The sequence below is a fragment of the Pyrus communis genome, chromosome 8 (genome assembly GCF_963583255.1).
Source record: "Pyrus communis chromosome 8, drPyrComm1.1, whole genome shotgun sequence".
Taxonomy (NCBI): Eukaryota; Viridiplantae; Streptophyta; class Magnoliopsida; order Rosales; family Rosaceae; genus Pyrus; species Pyrus communis.
The window spans coordinates 25934426-25962384 of NC_084810.1; the positions used below are offsets into that span (position 1 = coordinate 25934426).

At 35.8% G+C, this 27959-nt stretch overlaps 3 protein-coding genes and 2 pseudogenes across 4 annotated transcripts; 3 read left to right on the plus strand and 2 right to left on the minus strand.

Moving 5' to 3' along the window:
• Window positions 1–99: 99 nt before the first annotated feature.
• LOC137743856 (G-type lectin S-receptor-like serine/threonine-protein kinase LECRK3) lies at window positions 100–1048 on the plus strand (annotated as a pseudogene).
• Window positions 1049–1462: 414 nt separating this feature from the next.
• LOC137743855 (G-type lectin S-receptor-like serine/threonine-protein kinase LECRK3) lies at window positions 1463–3909 on the minus strand. The gene has a single exon (XM_068483791.1). The coding sequence runs from the start codon at window positions 3907–3909 to the stop codon at window positions 1504–1506; it is 2406 nt and encodes an 801-aa protein (XP_068339892.1). The 3' UTR covers window positions 1463–1503.
• A 1758-nt stretch (window positions 3910–5667) lies between these two features.
• Window positions 5668–8118, minus strand: LOC137743741 (G-type lectin S-receptor-like serine/threonine-protein kinase LECRK2; annotated as a pseudogene).
• A 1708-nt stretch (window positions 8119–9826) lies between these two features.
• Window positions 9827–13442, plus strand: LOC137743742 (pentatricopeptide repeat-containing protein At5g59600-like). Of its 2 annotated transcripts, XM_068483686.1 has the most exons (3): window positions 9827–11521; window positions 11782–11856; window positions 13245–13442. In XM_068483686.1, exon 1 carries the CDS (start codon window positions 9873–9875, stop codon window positions 11490–11492), a length of 1620 nt encoding a protein of 539 aa, XP_068339787.1. In that variant the 5' UTR covers window positions 9827–9872; the 3' UTR covers window positions 11493–11521; window positions 11782–11856; window positions 13245–13442. The 2 variants fall into 2 exon arrangements, with proteins under 2 accessions (XP_068339787.1, XP_068339786.1); XM_068483685.1 differs by having other exon boundaries at window positions 9827–11856; window positions 13245–13421.
• A 3423-nt stretch (window positions 13443–16865) lies between these two features.
• LOC137742148 (uncharacterized) lies at window positions 16866–19103 on the plus strand. The gene is made up of 2 exons (XM_068481914.1): window positions 16866–17194; window positions 18370–19103. Exon 2 carries the CDS (start codon window positions 18418–18420, stop codon window positions 18829–18831), a length of 414 nt encoding a protein of 137 aa, XP_068338015.1. The 5' UTR covers window positions 16866–17194; window positions 18370–18417; the 3' UTR covers window positions 18832–19103.
• Window positions 19104–27959: the final 8856 nt, after the last annotated feature.

A 27959-nucleotide genomic window follows, 5' to 3' on the forward strand; every position in this document is an offset into this window, starting at 1 on the left:
AATGGAAGAGTTTCTGCGCGCTTTTGATTTCTCTGAAACTTTACACTTACCAGAAGAGCAGAGCAATTGAGTTGCAACTTGCTATTCTACACTCCCAAAATGCAGCGTTCTGATCATCTCTCTCCTCAATCCTTGTTGGATCACTACTCACTTAGTAGCTCAGGGGTTCTGAACTTCCTCCTCCCGTCGAGAAATTATTTGGTTGTTTCTCGAATCTATTATACAAAAGTTAAGGTCATTCAGCCTTATCCGGTCATGTCAGATATGAACTTGGAGTGTTTCATTTGTGAGGAGCTAAATGATGCTACAAATAGAGTCGAGGAAGAACTAGGACGCGGTGCTTCTGTAACAGTTTTCAAAGGGGTCTTGGTGGAACTGGAAAATGTGTTGCTGTCAAATTCTTGTATATGAGTTTATGAGCAATGGCTCTCTAGCAAGCTTCCTCGCTTTGAAGATTCAATGACAAACTGGCACCAAAGAAGGCAAATTGCATTATGAATAGCAAAAGGTCTTTTGTATTTGCATGAGGAGTGTAGCAGCCAAATTGTATATTTTGGCATCAAGCCTCAAAACATTCTTCTTGATGACTATTGCCAAGAATTTCTGCATTCTGATTAGCCAAGCTTTTGAGAATAGACCAGACTCAAACTACGACTGGAATCAGGGGAACGAAAGGGTATGTGGCCCCTGGATGGTTCAAAAGCTTGCCTATCAAGGCCAAGGTTGATCTTTACAGCTTCGGTATTTTGTTGTTAGGAATGATTTTTGCAGGAAGCATTTTAACGCAATGGCAGAGGATGAAGATCAAATGATATTAGCTTATTGGGCATACGATTGCTATAAGCCTAAGAAACTGCAGCTGCTATTCAAGGACAGTGAGGGAATGCTTGACGTGATGAAAATTGAGAAGTGTGTTATGATTGCAATATGTTGCATTCAGGAGAACCCGTCGCTCAGGCCCATGATGAAGAAAATCACATCCATGCTCGAAGGAACTGTTGTCTCAACTCCACCCGATCCATCTTCTTTCATAAGTTCAATATTTTAGGTGCTTCAGATTATAATCAATTTCTTCGAGCTATAAAAAATTTGTGAATTTTTTTGTATGCAAGTACTTTCTCACTTACTGCAGAACCTCTCAAGCCTAGTTAAGTAAGCCGGAAACCTACCATTCTGTTTCACGTTCGAGATGAAGCTGAATTAAGCGCTTAAATATGCCAGAAGAAAAGCTGATAACATATAAAACTCTTTGCATTAATTTAGTTGGAAAACAGAAACGAAATTACAGAGAAATTCTTTTCTTTTGAATGCACATATTGAACAAAGAAGAATATATCCCTCTTTTTATTGAGACAACTCAAATGAGATTTATAATTGCGACACATTAATTACTGCATATTAAGTTAAAAGACTATTGACCTACGGCAAGCTGATGGCTTAGACTGGACTCTGGAGTGCTTGATCATCATACATACAAAAGCTTGGAACTATAACTGAAAGCACTTAAAGTGCCGAATTTGTGAAAGAGGACGGATCAGGAGTAACTGAGACCTCAACATTACCTTCGAGCATCAGCGTGACATTCTTCATCGTAGGCCTCAACAATGGATCCTCCTCGATGCACCGTATTGCAATCATCACGTACTTCTCCATCTCCTTGATGTCTTCCTTCGCCTCACCATCATTCGAAAATAGAAGGTGCAGTTTGTTATTCTTATAGCAATCGTAAGCCCAATCAGCCAGTATCATTTGATTTTCATCCTCAGCGTCTTTTTCAAGTTTCTTCCGGCAGCAAATAATCTCCAACAACAAAATGCCAAAGCTGTAAACATCCACCTTCACTGTGATAGGCAAGTTTTTGAACCATTCTGGGGCCACGTACCCTTTCGTTCCCCTGATTCCAGTTGTGGTTCGAGTCTGGTCCATTCTTAAAAGCTTGGCTAATCCAAAGTCAGAAATTCTTGCGGTGAAAGAGTCGTCGAGAAGAATGTTTTGAGGCTTGATGTCACAATGTACAATCTTGCTGCTGCACTCCTCATGCATATACAAGAGCCCTCTTGCGATTCCCAAGACAATATGCCTTCTCTGGCACCACTTTGGCCTCGACTCTCCAAAAACAAAGCTCGCTAAAGATCCATTGCTCATGAACTCGTACACAAGCATTCGGTGCTCACCCTCGTTACAAAACCCAAGTAGTTGGACTAAATTTCTGTGACTTGTTCTGCCAATTGCACTCACTTCAGCATTGAATTCCACATCATTTCCTCTAACCTTCGCGTCTAAACTTTTGACAGCAACACACTTTCCAATCCCATTATCGGATGCTAAAACTCCTTTAAAAACAGTTGCAGATGCACCGCGGCCTAGTTCTTCCCTGAATTTGTCCGTAGCATCTTTTATCTCGTCATAAGTGAAACACTTCAAATTCATGCCTGCCATAACCTTATAGGGTGGAATCACCTTAGCTTTTCGAGAATATATGCGAGAAACAACCATATAGGTTACTAAGGGCAAGATGAAATTGAGAACCCCCAAGCTACTCAAGAGCACTGATCCAACTACAATCAAAGTTGAATCATATTCTTTCTTCTTTTTGTTCTTCGCAGCGCCACCTGATCTCGAAGTAGATTTATCTTTCCTTATTTTGATTAAAACTTTCCCACTATAATTTGCGTCGATCCTCCCATTGAGAAGAGGAACTCCTTTCAACCAACAGTTACCAGTTCTAAAACTGGCAACTGCGCAGAAGCAATCAGCTAGGCAAGTCTGCCTGCACCAATCCTCAGTTATGTCTTGAAACTTGTCATATTCATAAAAAGTCCAATACGCATTTTGCATCTCTTGCATATAGAAAAGATCACTCTCCGATGAGGCCTCATCGCAGCTTTGTGGAGCAAAGTTAGGTTTGCAGCCTTTCAACATATCATCTGGATCTATATAGGTATAACCAGGTGGGCACTGGCAAACCGGTCGGCCTTGGTCATGTTTACATAAGCTGTTCAAGCCACATGCGCCCCTGCCTTTTGGTTGCAAGATACTCATGCAGATGTTCGAAGGTATGAAGGACAATGTAGACCATGTTCCGCCACTAGAGCCATTGTTTTTACGAAAAACATAGTACCTCAAAACTCCATCATAGTCAAGAGTTGCTCTCTGGTACAAATCTTGGTTCGAAAACATATAGGATAATAGCACATTAAGTATCGCTCCATTCCTATCAGTAAGGTAAACAGAACCAGACCGGTTGAAGACTACCCGAAAGCCTCTTCCCAGAGTATCGGTGTAATTCCAACAACCGAAATAAGGATAATCTTGTGGGAAATTTGTTGTGTAAAGCATAAGATTTCCAACTTTTTGTACTGCAAACATGAATCTACCTCTCGAATAATTTGTTGACGTGTAGTGAGCATAGAGTCTGCTGCCTTGATTTAGAGTTTGTGAGGGTAAAATTGTATCGGTTGGATGACTAAAACTCTCCCACAAACTGCTTGAATTAGCGGTGGCCAGCACAAAGTTTCCGGTGTCTAGCATGGCTGCATGTGCAACTCCAGTACCAGCAGAAGAAGCAATCCATGTGCTTTTGCCCGTTGCGATGTCACTAAGACTAAACTGGCCTTCTGCAGTGAGCTCAACTTTCGATCCTTGTGGCACAAGATTTTTCCCATTGGCTGACCACACAATGGTTTTCTCTGGTATCTTATCGAACCAGATGGCTAGTAGGAAACCGTTGTTTCCAATCTGTCGAAAACCGAAAGCGAAATCACCAGATGGTGACTGCCAAGATGAGTTATCATTTTGTGCAGTGAGTGATGAGCCTAAAGATGTGTTTCTATGAGTTTGAGCAGTGGTGGAAAATGGTAGAAACATGAAAAGGAAGTAGAAGAGAAGATATCGAACATCAAAAGCCATGGAAATTAAGGTGAGACAGTAATTTGCTCCGATCAAACTTTACTAAAATCTTCAATAAATAGACTCAATATCAATTGAACTATATTTTATGTTAACGACAAGTTGACGAGTCCGACGACCTAAAAGTCTTTGCATGTTAAGAGAACTAAACATCAATTAACAAATAATCAAATGGAGGGGCACTAAAACATCCAATAATAAAATAAAATTTTCATATAATTGTTTGAGTTTATGTGTGACTTGGAGTTTGTATGGCCGTTAGGGTTTACAAGTAGCAAACCTGCTCTAATACCATTAATGAAGTTGAAGCCATACCTCAAACCAACGGGCAATAGAGAGCATATATCAACTTCTTAGCTCATGCTAGATTCTTTAATTTTTCGACAACAGGACAATCTCATCCTCACAAGTTATTGGGTGTAATTCTTCTTCAAACTTTTGAGTAATTATTCTTCTATCTTTATGCGTAAATGGAAGCAACTTTTTTTTTACTCCGATTCTTGAACATTATTTTGTACCCATTCTTCTTTTTGGCTCCTTTAATCATGCCTTACTTTGACTTATCTTACCATTTTTTTTTTTTTTAAGTACAAGGGAAATTTTATTGATAACAAAAAATCATACCACCATCTGTCAATTGAGAAAATGCACAAATCTATGAAGAAATGAAGCAACGAATATAGACTTGTGAGGAAGCCTGGATTTCTAGTTGAGTTTGGTATCTCTTCTTCTTTAAAATCCTCCAAATTCACAAAAGTCTACAACTCGATGAGGTTTATTTTCAACAAAAAGTAGATAACTTTAAGAGTTTTTAAGCCAGTATCAAGAGAATAACTTACATACACCTGAAGAGGTACATCACTATAGCAACCTAATTTACATTTTAATAACGCATTACCATATGAAAACATGACATGTATGGAAGTCTCACTCTTTTTGAGTGGGTCGGTGGACACCGAAAATTTTATGGAGTCAAAAGTCTTGATTGAAAATAGTTCTAGAACTACACAGAAATCAAATCAAATTTTTTTCTAATTCCACCGAACTCCAATTAAATCAACGTAGCCATTCAAAATTCAAAAGTTCCTCTCACTTTCACTGATAATATGATCACCACGGCACATTATACACGCATTGCACGATAAAAGAAAATCATGTTCTTTCATCACTTAATTGCCATGAATTTGGCGAAGAAGGTTCCTAGAAGGTTAAAAAAAAAAAATCTATCTAAACCCTAAACATTAGATAGAAATTTTAACAAACTTTAAATTAATTATTATGTTTTTCACTAAACATGTAATACAAAACACGTTTTAGTGCTCTTTTATTGTAAGTTCGGTTTCCTTATTGGGAAAACCGTGAGGGCGTGGTCGGGGTTCAAAGCGGATAATATTGTGCTACGACGGAGTCGAGCCGGTGATGTGGTGAGGACCCAGGCCGGGATGTGACCAAAGCACCATAGCTAACTTGAGAGTTAAAACACGCTTTCATATTTGTCCACGACATCACTTAAAGCTAGTGAACCTAACAAATATCATTTCTTCAAAACTGTATGTAGTTATTTGGAATGATTTAAAAGGTTATGTCTGATTTGGAATGATCCCAAAATGTTAGGTAGTTATTCGTACTTTTAACTCTTTTATATATTATTGAGGATTCAATCTTGCAAGAGGTTTATCATAGTTATACATTAATTACCGCAGATTAAGGACTATCTGACTCACCAAACTCATGGCTTAAACTGTAACCCGTGAAAATCAAACATAAAAATATGAAATTATACTGCAAGCACTTAAAATGTCGAATTTATGAACGAGGATGGATCAGGTGGAAATGAGACTTCAACAGTACCTTCAAGCATAAGTGTGACATTCTTCATCGTGGGCCTCAACAATGGATCCTCCTCGATGCACCGCATTGCAATCATCACGTACTTCTCCATCTCCTTGATGGCTTCCATGGGCTCACTGTCGTTGGGAAATAGAAGGTGCAGTTTGTTTTGCTTATGGGAATCGTACGCCCAATCCGCTAATATCATTTGATTTTCATCCTCGGCGTTTTCTTCAAATTTCTTCCGGCAGCAAATAATCTCCAACGACAAAATGCCAAAGCTGTAAACATCCACCTTCACTGCGATAGGCAAGTTTTTGAACCATTCCGGAGCCACATACCCTTTCGTTCCCCTGATTGCAGTCGTGGTTCAAGTCTGGTCCATTCTCAATAGCTTGGCCAATCCAAAGTCAGAAAGTCTTGCGGTGAAAGAGTCGTCGAGAAGAATATTTTGAGGCTTGATGTCACAATGTACAATCTGGCTGCTGCACTTCTCGTGCAAATACAAGAGCCCTCTTGCAATTCCCAAGGCAATATGCCTTCTCTGGAACCACTTTGGCCTCAACTCTCCAAAAACATAGCTCGCTAAAGATCCGTTGCTCATGAACTCGTACACAAGCATTCAGTGTTCACCCTCGTCACAAAACCCAAGTAGCAGGACTAAATTTCTGTGACTTGTTCTGCCAATTGCACTCACTTCAGCATTGAATTCCACATCATTTCCTCTAACCTTCGCGTCTAAACTTTTGACAGCAACACACTTTCCAATCCCATTATCGGATGCCAAAACTCCTTTAAAAACTGTTGCAGATGCACCGCGTCCTATTTCTTCCTAGAATTTGTTCGTAGCATCTTTGATCCCCTCAGATGTGAAACACTTCAAGTTCATGCCTGACATGATTGGATTAGATCGAATTGCCTTAGCTTTTTCTAGAATATACGCTAGAAACAACCATATAGGTTATTAATGGCAAGCGGAAGTTGAGAACCCCCCAAACTACTCAGGAGCACTGATCCGGCAACAATCAAAGTTGAATCATATTCTTTCTTCCTTTTGGTCTTCGCGGCACCAGCTGATCCCAAAGTAGAATTGTCTTTTCTTATTTTGATGAAAGCTTTTCCATTATAACTGGGGTCTATCCTCCCATTGAGAAGAGGGATTGCCTTCAGAAAACACATACTAATTCTCTAACTGGCAACGTCACATAAACAATCGGCTAGGCATGCATGCCTGCCTGCACCAATCCTCAGTTACACCATAAAACTCGTCATACTGAGATGCCTGCCAATTCGCGTTTTGCATCTCTTGCATATAGAAAAGATCACTCTCCGACGAGGCCCCATCACAGCTATGTGGAACAAAGTTCGGTTTGCAGCCTTTCAACGCATCATGTGGATCCATCAAGGTATAACCAGATGGGCACTGGCAAATCAGTCGACCTTGGTTTTGATTACATAAGCTGTTGAAGCCACACGCTCGCCCGCCTTGCTTTTGCACGATACTCATGCAGATGTTCGAGGGAATGAAGGACAATGCAGACCATGTTCCACCACTTGAGTCATTGCTTCTCCGAAATACATAGTACCTCAAGACTCCATCATAGTCAAGAGTTGCTCTCTGGTATAAATCTTGGTTCGAAAATGTGTAGGGTAATACCACCTTGAGTATTGTTCCATTTGCTGCAGTGAGGTAAACAGAGCCAGACTGGTTGAAGATGACCTGAAAGCCACTATGCAGAGTATCGGTGTAATTCCCATAACCGTAATAGGGATAATCTTGGGGGGAAATTTGTTGTAGAAAGCTTGAGATTTCCATCAGATTCTAGTGTAAGCAGAAATCTACCCGTCAAGTAATTTGTTGACGTATAGGGAGCATATAGTCTGCTACATTGATTAATTGTCTGTGTGGGTAGGATTGTATCGGTTGGATGACCAAAACTCTCCCACAAACTGTTCGAATGTGCGTTGGCCAGCACAAAATTTCCAGTGTCTAGCATGGCTGCGTAGGTAACAACCCCAGTACCTACTGAAGCAACCAACGTGTCTTTGCCTGTCACGATATCATTGAGCAGCAACAGGCCAACAGCAGTGAGTTCACCTTTGGATCCTTGCGCCACAAGACTATTTCCATTGGCTGACCACACTACGGTTTTATCTGGTACCTTTATTGAACCAGATGGCTAGTAAGAAACCGTCGTTTCCAATCTGTCGAAAACCAAAAGCAAATTCACCAGATGGTGATTTCCAGATTACTGAATTATTATTTTGTGCAGTGAGTGATGAGCCTAAAGACATGTTTCTATAAGTTTGAGCTATGGCGGAAATTGGGAAAAACACGAAAAGGATGAAGCAGAGAGGATATAGCACATCAAAAGACATTGTAATTCAGGTGAGGATAATTTGCTCCAAACTGATCACACTAGTAAAATCTTCAACAAACAGGCTAAAATCATCAACTATTTATGCACGGACGAGTTGACGAATACAACGACTTAAATTTTGTTTCCCATGTAACAGTGTAAGATGGTGCTCGTCAACAATCAAATAAAACTTTCATGTCAGATTTTCACCTTCGAGCCTCCTTTTTCCGGCAATTCAGTGCGATTGAGAAAGTTTTACGTGTGAGCAGATTTTCTTTTTGCATGTTTGAACGAAGGCATGAATCACATTTTGCTTCTATTAGTTTTCATCTCAAACGTGAAACACCATGATAAGTGAGAAAGCTTGGAATTTTCTTGAGAAAGACCGGACGAACCTTCATTCCTTGTTTTTGTAGCTTTTCTGAAAGAAGTGATCTGTAATTGAGTTTGGTAAATAAACCTTCTACAGTTTACACTCTAAAATCCTGCATGGTCCACAAACTTGCACAATTCAACTAACTTTATAAAAGCTAACATGTAGTCAAGTTGGCTAGAACAATATGGTTTTAATCATCCACCTAAGTCTGAATCCCTCGTATCCCGTACCTGAGCTTGAAATCCCTCCTTCCCGTAATTTAGATTAGATAAGGCATCGCTTGGGAATAAGAAGTGCATAACTTTATGGAGTCACACGTGTAGATCAAATGCACCTGGAATTAAAAATGAACTCAAATTCTTTCCGGTTCCACAAAACTTAAACTCCGTGTTAATATCAAGTTTACGAAGTCATTAGTATGAGAAAACGTATACCTTAGGGCATGTTCAGTAACCATTTTGTTAGTTTTTAATTTTTAATTTTTTTTTTAGAGATAGAAGGTAGATATAGAGTGAAGAAACGCCGTCCTAATGAGACATGGGATAATGTATAAGAAAAAGCACACAATAAAAATTAGAAACCACCAACTAGCAACGATTTTAAATTATTCATTTCTTCTTTGTTTATTCCCAACCCTACTATCCTTCTCCGTGCCTAATTTTTCACATATTACTTACCACATCCTTCAAATGAAATTTTTTTAGGTGTGTCAGGAACATGATCAGTTGATATACTTAGTTAGAAATTTTTCTTTAAGTTTCTAATCAAATGCATTACGATAGTTTGTGTATTGATTCGTATTTTTGGAATTAAAAAAAAAAAAAAAACCTACAAATTAAAAACGAAATGATTATCGAAAATTGTTTCATTTTACCCAACTCTCGTATGCATTGGCTGCGAAGACAGACACCAAGAAAGAACGAAATTTTAAAAAACAAGACCGAAAATTGCGAAAAGAAAATCTCAACCCACCATGGAAGTAACACTATGTTTGGGTGAAGAAATTTAAAATTATTAAGGAATTTAAAAATGACGGAAATTGAAATGACGAGATTTTATTTTCTAGAATTTGTAAATTTTCTTGTTTGGTTAATCTAAAAGAACAATGGAATTGAATACGGAATTTGTTATTTTTAAACTGTCAATCATAGAAATTGAGAAATGACACCTATTTACATGAAATTTGAACTTGGGATTTGGAGGTCCCAAATTCCAAGTTTTTTTTCCACGCGGAAATTCTAAATTTCTATGTTTATGAATCCAAACAAGAGAATTGGTGCCTGTCAATTTATAAATTCTAACTTTTACCAAAATTCTATGTTTATTTCCCTCGTCCAAACATAGTGTAAAGGAACTTGCTTTCCCAGAAGTTGAATCTTTTAGCTGAACATAAGATTATGAAAATACCATCTTTTTCGACATTCAAGTTGTCTCCAGACGACTTGGCTTTGCTTTTGCAGAAATGCATGAAAGCAAAGGCTCTGAGACAAGGCAAGCAAATTCATGCGGTGCTGTTAGCCAGTGGGGTGGACATGAATTTGTTATCTTTGAGTTCAAAGCTTGTGGGGATGTATGCTGGTTGTGGGGATGTTGGGTACGCACACCAAACGTTTGATAAAATTCCCAAGCCAAACGTTTTCGCGTTGAACTGGCTGGTTTTGGCGTCGGCGTTTAATGGTCAGTTTGAGGACGCTATTGGGTACTTTTATTTGATGCAAGAGTTGGGAATTGTTGGCAACAAGTTCACGTTTCCTGTCGTGCTTAAAGTTTGTGTTGGTTTGATGGATTTGAACAAGGGAAAGGAAGTTCATGCTGTGGTGAATAAACTTGGTTTTGAAAAGGATGTATCTTTGGCAAATGCCTTGATTGACATGTATTATAAATGTGGAAGTTTGTGTTATGCTCGTCGCGTGTTTGATAGGATGCTCGACAGAGACGTTGTTTCTTGGACGTCGATGATATGCGGGTATTTTAACATAGGAAAGACTGATCAAGCGCTCCTCTTGTTTGAGAGGATGAGGTTGGATGGATTGGAACCGAATGATTTCACATGGAATGCAATGATAGCGGGGTTTGCTCGGTGTGGAGATACAAATCAAGCATATGCACTTCTGTCTAGGATGACTAAAGAAGGATCGGTTCCTGATTTGGTTACTTGGAATGCGTTGATTTCAGGTTTTACCCAAGGCCAACATGCTGATGAAGCATTTAAACTGTTCAGGATGATGTTGGTGTCTGGAATTAAGGTGAACCTCGTGACTATCACAGGGTTGCTACCAGCTTGTGGGATCATTGGTTCAATTCAAAGAGGGAGAGAAATTCATGGATTGATCTACAGGATGGACTTTGACGTAAATGTGTTTGTTGCTAGTGCTCTTATTGATATGTACTCAAAATGTGGCAGTGTGAAAAATGCTCGAAGTGTATTTGACCAGAATCCTGTAAATAACATTGCATCATGGAATGCATTGATTGGATGTTATGGTAAGTACGGTATGGTTGATTCCTCCATAGAGCTTTTTGAAAGAATGCAAGCAGAAGGAGTGCAGTTAAATGAAGTGACTTTGACATGCGTACTTTCTGCGTGCAGCCACAGTGGTTATGTAGAGAAAGGTTTAAAGATTTTCAAGTCCATGAAAGTGTGTCATGGAGTTGAGCCAGGTACAGAACATTATGCTTGTGTTGTTGATCTCTTGTGTCGATCAGGAAAGATGGTAGCAGCTTACGAATTGGTTAAGGGAATGCCTATAGAAGTCACTGAATCTATCATTGGAGCCTTTTTCAACGGTTGCAAAGTCCATGGAAGAAGAGATCTTGCTAAAATGATGGCTGAAGCTATTCTAAAAATGGAGTTAAAGAGACCTGGAGGTTTTGTAACACTTTCGAATATCTATGCTGCTGACGCAGAATGGGAAGAGGTTGAGAACGTAAGGATGGTGATGAATCAGAGGAAGATTCTCAAGCAACCTGGATTTAGTTGGCTCGATAAAGGGATGGCTTTGTCAGACTTGCAGTAGAAAAGAAGTCAAGAGAGTGTGTATCCAAGGTCTGCCTCTAATAATATAGTATCAGTTCAGAAGATCGTCACATAAGCCCTTTTGTTTTCACAAAAGACATCTCTTGTACAACTGAATTGATTTTCCAAAATTTTGTATCGACGCCATTGATCCATTCAGTTTTCAAAGGCATGAAGTTTATGAATTTGACCGCATTGGAAACAAACTCCAAAAATACTCTTCTTTTTCACTGCTTGATACCCTTCTTTTCCAAGCTACTCATCATCCCAGATGAATTTTGTGTATGTAGACACAAGATCAAAACGGAGAAGCGGATGGTGAATCTAAACATGAACTGTTGAACTTGGCGGCTGAACAAGTACAGGTACTACTCAACCTCGAGTTACTGGTTTACAATTCAGATTCTGGCTTACATTCTTTTGTTCGTTCCTTAATGCCTCAAAACAGTATTCCGAAAACAAAGTATACAATTATAACCCTTTAAGCCACTAATGTTTGAAAACAAGTTTGACACCATATAACTAATCCATTTGTTTGATTTAAGTATTACTGAAGATTGATTAGATAATCCAAATAAACACTCCCAACACACGGCATAAGTAATTAGTACAACTTGTTCATAAGCAGATGAATTGTTGATTTTGCTATGCCGAAGAATGTCTTTCAATATATCTCTGTACTTCATACTCATGAAACTGGAACTGCATCTGTAGCAGTGTTGCGTTTCAGATATGTGGCTTTGAGTCAATGCATGTTTTGCTCCCTTGGCTTGGGGATCACACTTTCTGAATTGTTTAGGACTTGAAAGAAAACATGTGAAAAATTGGATGGAAAAAGTGCAATTAGGAATGACTTTGTTTAATAGGGACAAAAGGTTGCTTATGAATTCTCTAAACCTCCATAATTAATGAAAATATTTTGAAGAAAGCTCAAAAGGGTCCCAAAAAAGGTCCTAAAATCACCCACTCTTCCAATAATTGCATGCCTTAAAAAGGTCCTAAAGAGGCTTGGAATATAAGAAACCATGCCTTGCATGGTGTGGTAGTTGTCCAATGGAGGGGTGTGGAGGTCTCTTTTGAACCATTTTATCTACTCACGCGTTGATTTTGTTTTGTTTCAAGACCCACATGCACAAAAGTTCCATGTAATTTGTGAAAAATATGCACGAATAGAATCAGTTATAAATTTTCAATAAAAAATTATAATTGAAGGGACACTTTGGCCTGTTTTTATTGTTTTCAAAACGGCTTGACAATCAAAAGCGCTTTTGATTATGTTTGGAAGAAAAATTTGAAAGCATATATGGGTTGCAAAAGTGCTTTATGAGGAACACCTATTGTGTGCTTTAGGAAGACATGTTTATAACAAAAACCCTTCGAGTGTAAGTGCTTATGAGAAGAAGTGTTTATTGCTGTAGCGATTCCAAACAAGGCACTCATATCGTGTTATATATACGGCTTATTGCCTGTTTGATGTCCCCATAATTATATTCCGATACTATTTGTGCAAATTTTGCCTTAAATGTTTTGAGTGTTAAGAAAAACCTCTACGAACTAATCTCTCATTTGTTTTATTAAGATAAACTCTGAAAACGTGCAATCACTTACAAATTAGGGTTGGAACCTTTTCACCTTGTTGAGAATGAAGGACCCCAATTTCATTGAAGGCGGGAGTTGTGTAGTTTCGATTAATGTGTACTCTAAGGTACATGATTTCTGCATACTAATTAGTCTTTCTTTCCATGTTGTGCAGAAAACAATGGGTTAGCAAGAAAGTCAAAAGACAGATATGAACTTAAAGTTCTCAAACCATGTTTGGAAATTACTAAAGAGAAAACATGAGGATTGTTTTCATGTGTTGTCTACTTCTTATCCATACTTTAGACAAAATTGCACAAGGGATTGTCATTAGATGCATGCAGCTGGCTGTCATCCATTAATATATCAAATCAATTTGGTTCTTTTCTTGGTTGGCTTTTTGCAAAAGTTAGAGTTTAAAAATAAAACCTACCATTAAGTCAAAGAAAAAAAAAATATAGGCGATTCATATATAGATCGATTGAACGAATCTAAGAATGTCACTGCACTTAGTTTTGCATTAAGTCTTCCTCTACCCTTTTGCTCTGAGCCTCTGTCTCATAATTGTATTTTCTAACCGAGATATTTGTAGGTCTTTGTTTTGTATGTCCAAACCACTTTAACCAATTTTCTCTCGTCTTATATTCACATAGAGATAAAACTATATAAGTTTGTTGTTTTTCAATGTGAAATATGAATATTCTATGAACTTTGGCAAGATGTTATAGCTTTGATCCAGTTATGTCGGCCACTTATACGAGTCACCATCTTAGTTCATAGAAGTTTCACAAAAGGAGGTACTATGCCTCAAATTGTAAAGGAATGCCCTTCAAAATGGTATCTATCTAGGGAGCCAAATTCTTGTGTTTAGAAGAATCGTGAGTGGATCACGTCTCTTGTTCGACTATGTCAAGAAGACAAAAGTTGAAACACCCGAATATGGATGAGCATCATTTTTTGTGTGCGGCCTGAACCGCAGAACCCTAGTGTTTCTCTCAAAAATGACCTTAATGTAGAAGTCGCTATTGCATACAAAGTTGAAGGCATGGAATTAGGGATATGGCTTGGCAAATTTAGCTGAGTAGATAAGGTTTGTTGCAAGATCACCTCTCTTCCTAACCAAAAAGGTCTCATGAAAACGTACACATTACTACAAAATAGAACAAAGTAAAGCAAAATTTGACCTTAATAAAGCTTACCAACAATGATATTACCCACAATATTCATCTTCAAATCCAATATCAACAATTCTTCTTTTCTTTCCTGATCTTACTAAACCACATCAGGAATCAGTTACAATAATACGGTATAAAACTCGCTATTCATAAAAGTTAAATGTAAGATTTATCCTTAAAAAATTTACCACGTGACTGTAGTACTAACGGCTATTCATAATATTCTTAAACCATTTAAATACAATATCAACTTCTCATTCCTCGATTCAATGCCTTTTAAGGCACTCTTCTATTCGATTTATCTAGCCCTTTATGCAAACAAATAAATACCATTCAATGTCTTTTAAAATTCGTATGCTACTACTTTCTATCTAGCAACTATCTGAGAGGCAAACCTATACAATAATTGCCACTTACTAGTTTAGGAAAATATAATAAGGAAAGTAGTATTATAATTTTCCCTCTTGCTTGGTAGGCATTTGGGAGCTACCGGAAATAACTATTGCTTTATTTTTTTTCTGAAAGGGTGACTTCATCGGCACCCAACTTTAAGTTAAGTTCATCCAAATTTTTTATGAAACTTGAATTTCTTATTTTACCCTTAAACATAAGAGTAATGTTAGAGGGACTACCTATTTAAATCGTATTTTATAAATCATATAACATGATCGTTGATCGTTGGATTATAACTTAAGTGTTGATTAACGTGCTTATTTCCTAGTAGTAACACATCACATAGTTTATAAATTTGAATTAAAAATTTGGTCTTACTAATATTACCCTTCCAGTTATTCCTATTCCCACTCAACTTCTCTTTCTGAACACTCTTGGGGGTGAGAGAAGGACAATGCTATTCACACACCAATTTTTACTTTTTACATACTCCTTTTAATTTTCGGTCGTCGGATCGAATGAATTGAAAAATATCAATGACAAAAATTAATAAAAGTGTATAAGAAATAAAAATGGATATGTGGAAAAAAAAACACAAACAAAAGAGTTCCTCAATCACTCTTCAAAATTGGGGTAGCTTTTAGAGTTTTTAAATTTTTTGAAAGATAGTTGGGTTAGCCCACTCATCCACCTCTTTAGGATAGATAACATTGTTGGTCAAAAACAAAAAAAAAAAAAAAAAAAAAAAAGTTTGGTGAACTTATTAATATTACTTCGGCTCTCAATAAGGGTATTTGTGTAATAAAATTGGTTAACCTATAGAATTTAAAAGTTTTAAAACAATGATTGGGTGAACTTAAAATTGGGTGCCTAATTCCTGCTTATTCATTGTATCTGGGTAAATTTTTCAAATCATACAGCTATCACAAGTTCAATCAATAGCTCTACGGCATATGAAGTGGTTCACTTTAATGAATCATCTACTTTTGTGACTTAAAATTGAAAACTTCTCAATCCTAAATGAAAAAAATTCCTTTATTTAATGCAGATAAGGGCAGAAAATATACGTTTAGATAAATGTTAAGCGAATTCTCTTAAAATAGAACTCTACAAAGATTTTCTTAAAGTTGGATCTTTCGTGAACTTTCTGTCACCTCACAGTTTAACGTCAATTTTTGTCCCAACATTATAAATATTGTGTCAAAAATATAAGATGACAGAGAGTCTATAGAAAGCCTCACTATTGAAAGACTCTCCTTAGCATTTCTCATATGTTTATATGAAGGATTCCAAAATCACCAAATGTGTAGTCGAAGATGCATAAAGAGCCGAAGAAATGTTAAATAGTTGGGATTGTAAAAGTTTTAATTCACGGACCAAACAAGTAAATAACTCATTAAAATAAATGATGACACTGCCTAAAACACTCTTTGCTTTTTTTTGGGCAGAAACATTTCCTAAAACTTTCATCGCATCCATATCTAAGACCCTTTTCAAAGAAAAACAAAATTTTTAATCACACAAATTATTCATCGTCATCTAAAAAAGCTTATTACTTTTCATTTTTTATCCTCCTTGCTAAGAACATGAAAAACTTGGGTCAAACTCCTTGACCAGTCAGGCATGATAATAAGATAATTTTCACATCGTTAGTTATTTGTTATGTAAATTTTTTTAAGAGAAACGATAGCTTTCATAGATGATTTGAAGAATTTGTACAAAATAAAAGAGCAACAACTTAATTACAACAATTTTCAAATAACAAGTCAAAAAAAGGAGGATTCTCAAACCAACAACAAAATCAATTAGTATGAAGGACATACCGACCTAAGCGACACGATATGACATGTAAACTTTCATCGATAAACATGTCGACACGACATTATTCATATGTAATTGAAATTTCAAAAACATCATTATAAAAAAGATATCAATAATAAATAACATTATGATATATTTGTCGATATTAGATTATCAGACTATCAATGGCTCTAACTGGTCAGTGTTAATTGTTAAGCACACAGACTGGCACACTACCATAAACAGGAAACAAAGACTTTTAATTTCTGAAAATCAGTGTGATGTTAAGCACGTGACTTTTGAACTTAGTTTAAAACAAAGAAAACTCATATGGTAAAGCAAAGTATAAAGTTCAAATTACCAAAACACCCTTACACATGCATACATACGACACATCTCGGTCTACAGAGTCGCAGACTACAGAGCCAATCAACAAATATCTCTTCTTCACCCTTCCTTCTCAAGCTCTCTCTGTCTGTCTCTCTCTCTCTCTCTTCCCGTTTAAGTCGAACCAGTTTCTTGGGTTCGCAGCACTTTGGCCTGCCTCACATGCCAATCCCCAGTCTCTTCAAATCTCTAAACTTTTTTATCTGGGTATCCAATATTTCACCCTCAGATCATACTTTTGCCCATTAAAATCTCCATTTTTTTTTCACTTCGAATCACTGACTGAGAAAAACCCATCTCGGTTTTGGTCCTTTCTGACCCTCCTATGAGTACTTCAATAGATTCTGAGTGTTGGGTTTTCTCACAATAGGTCAGTTTCTTCTCTCTTATCTTTTTTTTTTTTTTTTTTTTTTTTTTTAGCATTTTGTGATTGGAATTTGGAATATGCGTTAAACTGTGTATTTTGTTGCTTTCTGTTTAAAAATTTTGTGGGACTTGGATGTTGAACCTGATTGAAAGAAATGGTTTAATATGATGGCACACATGAAGCAAGAAATGGTTTTGATGGTCAGTTGAGTTCTATCTATTTCATTGTGTATGTGATTCATTCTGTCTTATGGATCTTGCTTGGATTGTTTCTGTGTGCTTTTGGGTGTGATTTTCCAGATAGTAAAATTTGTAACTTTGATTTTGCATGTTTCGAAAGTTCGAGTCTTTGTGGAGATGTGGCTTTTCTTCTGTTTTTTGGTTCTGTTGTGATTAATTTTGATGTGTTTTCACTATTGGGAGTAAACCTGTATGAATTTCGACTTTGTTGGCCGAAAAGTCTGAATCTTTGTAGCAGTAGTTCATCGTTTGAATCGGTGTCCAGGCATGTAAGATCCCATATCTTGTAGTGACACAAACTTAAAAAATTTGGCTGAAATCAGAGTCTCTCTTATGGGGTTTTCGATATGTAACTTTCTTTAATGCCTAATTGGTTTGTGTGTAAAAAGAAGTGACAGTTCTCAATACCATCTTTTGGAAGTCAAAACAACTGAGTAAAGTGACTTAGAGTTCTATTTTTCTTTGTTTCATTTGACTAATACTTACTATGGCGTTTCATGGTAAGATGCTTCATCAAACAAGTGCAGTCATTGCTTCTATTGATGTTTGAAATGAAAACAAAACCTACACAATTTTGAACTCCTAAAAGATTTATAGATTTCGAGCTGCCTATATATTCTGGAGTTAGTTGTTTATGAGAAGCATTGGATGCCTGCTAGTAGCTGTTTTATAGCATTGATTTTATACGCTACTGGTTGTTCCTTATGTATTTACATCATGCTGTCTAGCTATTTAGTTGGTTGTTATGTTACTTATCATCATTGTCGGGATTGTTATATACTTGGAGAAGGCACCACTAGTTTTTGTAGGATGGCATATAATTTGTGTTATCCCTGAGTCCTACTGATTATTGGGGGGGATGAATTGATTTCTCGATTCTGAATTGTATCTTAAGTAACTATAAGTGAAATTAACATTTGTATGTTTTTTTCATTGCAGCATAAAACTTATATTGCATGAAATATTCTTTTCTGGAGTTTTGAAATCATGGGTAGAGGTAGAGGAAAGGGAAAGAGGTTAACTGTCAACAATCATGATGATCCTGGTAGCGGTGAGGAAGAAAAAATACCGGCACAAAAGAGAAGGGGAAGGCCTCAAAAGCCATTAAAAGATGAGATTGATGAAGAAGAAGCTGAAAGAATAGAGGCAGATGATAGTGAGAATGGAAAGGCCGGTATCTCAAGCAAGGAGGTAAAAAGCCCCTCTGCGGCAGAGAATGGTAAGAAGAGGAAGCGGCAATCACAGGTGAAGGAGAAATCAGATTCAGTTAAGGAGGAAAATGGTAATGGAACAAGATCAAGCACCGATGACTCAACTAAGTCTAATGGATTTCGGCATAATGGGAGCAGGCGGAAAAACAAGCCTCGTCGAGCAGCTGAAGCTGGTGTTGAATGCAAGTGAGAGACGATAACTTGTGCATCCTTTCCTCATTGCCAAAAAAGTCACAGGACAGGAAGTGAGGCCTAGTAAATCTCTAGTTTCTTTTTTCTTTTTCTGCTTAATTGTTCTTTTGGTAATTTCGAACATCATTCCTTTTTTATTTGAATTGTGAAATTTGGAATGCATTCTGCTGGATGTATTTTGCCATGATGCTATGATATTTTAAATTTTGACTATCTTATTTTTTGCATTGTATATTTTGCGGAACATATTTAAGCAGTTGCTCTCTCTCACATTGTTATCTGTCTTTCGTGCAACTAATGAGATATCTATAGATTCATATTAGATAACTTAACGAAAAGGTTGTATTATATTCTTTATGAGGAAAAGTTCTGAGAAGATCAGCTTTATCGCTTCCCTCTAATTAGAACAATCTTGCTTCTGCTAGAGACACTTTTTTAGGCATTACTGCAAGCAGAGTTCATCTTCTCCTGATCTACTTTGTTTTGAATTGTTACTTTATGGTGCCTATATAACTTGTTTTTGGATTGTTGGAATAACATCTGAACTTGGTAAATGTTGCAATTCTTCATATGTAGCTGTTTTGCTTCATTAGCGGGTAGTTGGGCTTCCATCGAAGGCTTTTTGTCTCTCTTTGGACCTCACACTTTAAACATGTGCATGATGGAATTGTGTTCATAGTCAGCACACATTTTCTAGATTTATACTGGATCAGTTCGCATTTGGTGACGATTAGCTTTGAGTTTCCACCAGCTAGTTAGGGCCAGACCTTTGGGCTATATGCTTATTCCTGAGCCTTGAGATGAGGCTACAGCTAAAGTATGGTGGTTAGTATCTGGTTTAGAATGGTTGTGACAAATTCTGTGTTCTTGAAGCCAAAGCTTTTTCCGAACGTTAAAAACTAAGAATGCATGGAGGGTTGAGTGAGTAACCAACCGAAGTCAAGGTTGTTTAGACTTTGTTTTAGAATGTATGGAGGGTTGAGTCTTGAGTGAGTAACTAACGAAAGTCAAGGTTGTTTAGACTTTGTTTTAGCTTCGAGGAGGACCTGTGTTCGGTCAGTCTCTCTAATTATTACGCTTGTGGTTAAGTTCTGTAATTTCCACTTTCCAGTAGTATGTGTGTTTGTTAGCAGGACATGTTTTATCCGTACTTGGTGTATTTTAATGGAAACATAATATTCCTGGGATCATATATGGGTTACTAGGCCATACTTGCGGATACTAGCTGGGTGTTTTGACTGATATGATTGTGAAGTTTTATGCTATTAAATTCGATATTATGTGATATAGTTAAGGTGTGCTCTCAGAATCCCAGTTAAAGGTTTTGTACTGGCTTGAAAATGTCGATTAGGACATCACATTGGTTTTCAAGTTGTCTTGTACGGCTTCTCCGGCACTTGAAGAGGTGAATTTTTCACTCGAAGATTTTAATTAGTGAAATTTACATGTTGTACTGCCGGTGTACTGGTTCTAGTGGTTGTGAATCTTGTGATTCAAGTGAAGTACTCTTGGGTGAAGAATAACGTGTGAACCCAGGAAGGGAGGAAAAGAAATAAAAAAACAAGGAGAATGACTAGTGTAACGTGAAAATATATTATGGTATATCCCCTTAGTTGTTGGAGAATAGGAAAAAATATACATGTCTTTTATGCAAAGGGATTTTCATTTAAAAAAAAAATAGAGATCAAGTGTGGGGTTCACTTTCTATCGAATTTTAACGATCTGAACCGTTTATTTTATAAGTCTCGATTCATAGATTATCTTTGTAAAAATTCAATTCAATCCGAAACCATATGCTTATTTAATTATCAAGATAAAAGTTCATTCTTTCTTATATAACAAAGTATTCGTTAATTTCTTTGAATCTAATTAGATTTCTTAAACATTTCTGATTTGTTTAATATTTTGCAAGAATGATCTATGAGATGTAACTTGAAAAATATATGGTTCAGATCGTTAAAATTTGATGTAGTGTGGACCCCACAACTAATTCCCATTTTCATAAAAAAATGGGGGTCTCTACCCTTAAAAATTTCCTATATCTATAGACACATTTGGTATTGGTGATTAAGTTTGGACAATATTGATAATGTTACTGGTGGACCATACCGGGCATATAAAGTTTATCATTAGTAACCCTCTCATCACGTCACACGATAAAATATTGATGAAAAGATTTTCGTGAATTCCTTCCTCCTTCCAGTCGTCTGGGCATTTGCGAATTCCTTCAACCGTTTCTTCGTCCCATCTGATTTTGAGTTGGGTCTGTGAGCAAGAGAAGGGTTGAGCTGCCAAATTCTGATAAGCAGAATGGTGGTCAGGTTAACACTGCGCCAAGAAACGGCGTTGTATCCTTCGATTTCTTCCAGATCTTCCAAAGTTTACTAATTTCTATCTGTTATTTCGAATATGACATTCTGAGTTGGGTGAGTGTGACTTGGAACTTGAAAACCAATCAGATCCAAGCCCATTAGGCCATGTATTCAGATTGAGTTGGAGCTTTTTGGTCGAAAACACTGTTGAGAATATTTGAGTACACAACTCTAATATTTAAGTATTAAAGAGAGAAAATAAGTAAACAATTTTAAAAGTTATGACACTTTTTCACTTTTTAAAGACAAACTCTATAACAATCACACTCCTCACAAAGACCTTATATCTCACTCTCACACTTAATTAGAACTTATTTCTTAGTTCAAAACGAATCAACAACTAGTTACATAGGGTCACAGTCAGTGATACTTCCAACTTGATAAAAAAAAGAAAAAAATGGGAAGTCGACTTCCAAACTAAAATAAAATGTATATAAATATAGAAAATTGTTATTAACACTCCAAAAATCTCATTTGGCACTCCAAACTTTCCATAATTAGAAAGAAAAATACATCTAATAAATATTTAGATTGAAAATATTCATCGATCTACAAAATTTTCTCATGGAGGTACCCATTTTTTTTGCCACAGATACAAATATACAAGCCAAATGACACTACGATATTAAATTCATATGCGGTTGAGATATTTATGAATTTAATCATTAAAATGCATAAACTCAATTATACATTCAAGTTAGATCAATTCCCGAAGTTTTGGTCAACAATAAAAATTGCTTACCTATGAGTTCACCTATAAAACGTGCAAAGACGATATACTTTTTTACCACAATTCTATGTGTTGTGAATTTTTGTCCGCAACTTTTGTGGCATATAGAGGCTAAAAGATACTACGATATTAAATCCATATGTAGTTGAAATATTTATCAGTTTAATCATTAAAAGGCATAAACTCAATTACACATCCAGTTTAGATCAATTCCCGAAGTTCTGCTCCACAATAAAAACTACTTAGCTATGAGTTCGCCTTTAAAACGTGCAAATGTGATATACTTTTTAGCCACACTTCAATGTATTTTTCTTTCTAATTATGGAAAGTTTGGAGTGACAAATGAGATTTTTGGAGTATTAATAACAATTGTCTCTATTTATATACATTTCATTTTAGTTTGGAAGTTGACTTCCTTTTTTTTTCTTTCTTTATCAAGTTGGGAGTATTACTGACTGTGAGTATTACTGATTGTGACCCTGTGCAACTAGTTGTTGATTCGTTTTTCACTTTCTAGAGATAAACTCTATAACAATCACACTCCTCACAAAGACTTTATATCTCACTCTCACTTCTTGGTTCGTTCAAATGGGGTAGACGCCTTCTTCTTTGATAGGCACAGATGCGACATTAGAGAAGCACAGAAACACCCTGTTAGAAATATCTAGCTAATTTCACTTTCTTCGCTAGAATTAACTGCACTAATTAATGTTGCAAGTTGGTGGAAACTTCACCATTCTTTGACTTTTCCTAGCTCAAATTTTAATTAATTTTCATGGGTTGGTGTTGATCTTCAACACTCCCCCCTCAACTTGTACACACATTGATATGATATGGGTTTATATCTTTTGGCTATGGCACTAGATCCCAAGTTTGATGCTCCAGTGCAATCTCTTTTCCCATAGCTTTAAGATGTGATGTCTCTTCACACATCTCAGGTTCAACTTACTATGGATGCATTGGCGTATTTAGGATTTGGCTTTTATATTCTTGTAACCTCCATAGTTGTAATTGTGGGGTTGATACTTCCATTTCACCAGGTCTAATTTTCTTGGTTGATGCACACTAGTTTGCTAAGGATTATGAAGCTCATCTGGTTTAACATCGTCACCATCAAACGAATCCTCAAACTCATCTGGACTCGGGCTGTTTGATCCCCCATCTTCTGCTGCAAAGTATCTCCAATGTCTTTCGAGTCAGGCAACACATCATTTTCTAAGGATCATCGAGAAGATGCTTCATTAAACACCACATCTTGTAATGTGTAACACCTTCTAGTCATAATATCACAACATATCTATCCTATTCTCTGGATGCTGTATCCCACAAAGATAGATCTAGTTGCCTCTTAGCAAACTTGCTATGTAGATGACTTGGAACAAATAAGTAGCACACACGGCCAAATACTCAAAAGTAGTTAACTGTATGTTTCATATCCCACAATGTCTCAAAAGGTGAAACAAATTCTAAACTTAGTTGAGGAAGCCTCTAATCACATTAGTTGCAGTTCTCATGGCTTCAACACAAAACCTTCTTAGTACATCTTCGTATGTACCATATAGATTTCTGCAAGATGTTGGTTCTTTCTTTCCATTACACCATTATGTCGTAGTCAGGTGAAATGGTGATGTATTCTACATTCATTTAAGGTGTTATATATGTGAGTAGGCAATTGATCTTCTTCCCCACTTCTCCTTCGATTGTATCTCTAAACTCTTTACATTTTAAAAATGTGTCAAATTTTTCTTTCATGAAGAAAATTCACACGTATTTGGGGAAGTCGTCAATGAATGTTACCATGTAACGCATCCCAGTTATCGATGGTTGCTTGATGGACCCGCACACATCATAGTGAACTAGTTCTAATGATTCTTTGTTTTGAACTTTGACTCCTCGTATGGTAGTTGATGTGCTTTAACATACTAGCATTTTACACAAACTGTGTATATTCTCACGTCAAAAATCATTACATAGTGAACCTACAAAATGTATGTCAAAAAATTAGTGTCCTGTAACATATATATATATATTATATCTTTATTGATACTATTATTAAGATAAAAGGTCTTGTCGACCGTCTTTTACAAATACTAATTAATTATGTCCCCAATTTTTTTATCCTTATTTGCAATAAACATAATAAGGATAAATTAGTAGTTTGCATATTTAAAATATTAAAATATAAGTATGCATGTGTGTAATTGGTAGGATATATAAAGTCTTTTTATTCAACACTAGCATATATATGTCAGAACGCTATCTTTGGGAAAAAAAAAACCCTCAAAACCTATATCATTGCATGACTTAGTCCAAATAATATAATAGATCGATGTACCAAAAAAACCTTAATATTTTTGGAATAAATAGTAAATGTGTAATCTCTCAATTTTCTTTTTTTAATAAAACTGAAAACTCACGTAGGGTTTGGGTAGTGTACCTACGTACAAGATAGTTCTCTACCAATCCTATCTTTTCATTTGGTTTTATCTTTTCATTAATTGATATATGCTGGTTTTCGATCTTGATTGATTTTGTGTAATGTGGGTTGGCATGCATGGACTTAAGTGCATCTCCAACAAACTCCATAAATCCATTTTCCAACTTAATATGTAGAGCCACACCATCAAAACTTAATTAAAAAGACTCTACAAAATCACTCATCAAATTTAAGGCTCAATCCTCTCTCTACGTACAAATATGTAGAGCGACTTTCTCACTCTAAGATGTTTCTTTAAAATTAAAATAAAAAGGAACAACACCTAATTAACTAGAAAAGAAATTCAAAACTTTTGTAATAAGTGAATAACAATAAAAAAAAGGAAATTTGAAGAGGCTTTGTAGAGGATGTTGGACTGCAAAATAGGGAAAACTTTTAGTCTTTTGCGCCCATAAGTCAATAAACTTGTATTTAATAAAAGGAGTGTTTTGTTATAAGTGCCTAAATTTTCAACTCTATAGACTAAACATTTGTTGGTTTTAGAGATCTAATTAAACATTTTTCCTACAAATTTGGAGTATCATCTATCACAACTATCCTTTATTTGTACCAAAATTACAGATCTTACCACTGCCTAAATTCTTCACGTGAGGAAAAAAATGCAGAGATATTGAAACAAATTTCCTACAATCTAGCTCCTTTGATTCCCTCTAAAGATAATTATACAAAAAAAAATTGATTATCTACAATTTATTAAGGAATAAAATACCCTGCCGTTTGATTTTTTTTTTTTTTCCTTTCAATGAAGAAATAAAATACCATTTAAGATATTTATAGTAATCCATATATAAATTTTTGTAGTAATTCATATAAGAAAATAACATCAAGAATAATAAAAACGTACCAATAAAAAATATATGTATGAAAACAAACCTACTAAAACCGGAAATAAACGTACTAGTAAACAACGTTGAAGAACAAAAGTAAATGTACCAATCAACAATATGTATAATATTAATCATACCCATATGATACTAAATGGTAAAATCCATAATGTATACAAAAACAATCGTAACAAAATCGTGAAAAAAACCTATCAATCAACGAGAACAAAACTAAATGTACCGGAAGCTAAAACAAAATGTACTGAAAGCTAAAATAAAACGTACCAAAAGCTAAAACTAAACGTACCAATCAACGATATGTACACCCAAAAATTAAAAATAAACGTACCAATCAATATATGCAAAACCAATATATGATAACCAACAATAAATGTACCATTATCACTAATCAACAATATGTACAAATTCATATGTATTCAAAATAATTATCTAACAAATAGTATACTGAATAATAAACAAACAAAAAAAAATCTAAGTGTCCATCATTTCAATTATTTTTTCAATTTTAGGATTAAAAAATGTTTTGAACGAAAATAAAAATTAAAAGAGATAATTGGATAAATATGTTGAGCAAAAAAACCAAAATTATCTCCTAAAAAAGAGTCCACAACTCCTAAAATACATGAATTAATAAAAAGGCCAGATAAAAAAAAATTCTCTCAACTAATTAAAGGGACAAATTTAGAAATCAATATGTAAAATTTTAATTAAAAAAATACAATTATTATTTTTAATTTAAAAAATACAATTATTCTAAAAGACATGAATGTTTAATAAAAGAAATTCAAAATTTGAGCGTTTAAATCTAATTAACTCTTAATAAAAGGATTAATTACATTTGCATAGTCTCTTGGAGATGCTCTACCATATATAACACATTCCATTGACGTAAAGTTCATCAAAATGGGTTAACTGATGAAGTTTATAGTAGTCAGACTTGACCTGAACATTGTAAACTTGTCTGGACTTACCAAAAATTTAGCATGCCATAGGGGTTGGGGATCGGTGCACGAGGAGTCGTTACTCCTTAGACTCACTTCGGCTTTCTCGATAGCATGATAAAAACGCTAAAACACATGTCATCATTCCGTCGACAAATGACCTGCATGCTTTTCTGGATAGCTGGTGGTGGCACAAGACTACTAAGTCACTCTGTCGGCAGCACTGGCGGTGGCACATGAGAACTAGAGTAGTCCTAGCTCTATCCTAACTTGAAAAAACAAGATTAGTATTATACCTATATCTATTGCTTTGCAACCCTTCTTAACACTTCACACAAAAATCCAATCATTTATCTATCTTTTCATCTAAATCTCATCCCAAAATTAAGTATCATATTTCAAATGGTCATTATCACAAACCAATAATATTAAATTAAAACCCATTATTCACTTTTAATTAAAAAAATTGTTTTTCACTCATGCACTAGCAAAGCTATTCCCCCTATTCTTCTTGAATTTCATATATTTAGCCATTCCAAATCCTAAATGTATTGAATAAAGAACAATAAGGTTTGTGACACTATTATTCTCTATAAAATATTTGTTTATATTCTATCCTACCTCTTCCTTGAGTTTTAGGGTTTGCAAAATTTTTAGTAATTTTCTCTATTGAGTTTAATAATACTTCAAGTAGTATATGTTAACATATCAATGGTTCTGTCATTGATGAAGGCAAGAAACACAGATATCACAAAACCTTATGATCGAAGAAATGAATGAGATAAAGAGAGAGAGAGAGAGAGAGAGAGAGAGAGAGATAGAGAGAGAGAGGAAAAAGATTATCTTTGTATTTGTTCAGAATTAATCAATACAGTAGCCTTACAATCTTCTTATATAGACTCTTAGTCCTTAAGCTAGCTAACAGTTACTAACTAACTAATAATATATCTGAGGTGGCATAACAGAATTGTTGAGATGGCATCTGATGTGGCACTATCTTCAACATTCCCCCGCAATCTCAACTGGGTTTCCCAAGTTGAAGATTGTAACAGTTTGATCTTCAGTTTTAACCCATTCTTTGTAAGCCGTGGAAATTTCCTTTGTCATTCTAGCTTCAGCAGTGAAATATGGACAAATGGAAAACACTGAAAATTGCAGCAATTGAGCTTTCTTTTGCTCCTCATGTCCTTCTTCAAAGAGTTTGTCATTTGTCGTCTCTGTAAATGCATTTCAATCCAGTTTGCATAAGTTGCCGGGATATCTTTAATTGCTAATTGCAACCAATGCTGATGCAACTTCTTCTGTTCTTCTTCCACAAAGACTTCATATGGTTGTACATCAAAGCAATCAATGTTACCTAATATCCGGTTGAGAGTCCTGGACTGAATGCTTTTGCCAGACTGTTGCACACAATACCAACAAACAAAACTTTTCAAGAACATTACTCCGGCTATCGGCCTTTAAGGAGTAACACACAATATTTGAGACAGAACTTTTCACTCCGGCTATCGGCCTTCTGGAGGAAACAAATTGCATTCAACACACTCTTGGCAATCGCCGTTTTTCGAGTGCACAAATCTCAAACAACCAAGAACTAATCACACAACAGAAAGGAATGGCTATCGGCCTTTGTATTCCTTCAACGATATCGCAAAAAATGGCTATCGGCCTTTGTATTCCTTAAACGATATCGCAGAAAATGGCTATCGGCCTTAACAGATAAACTTGCATACAAGAAATC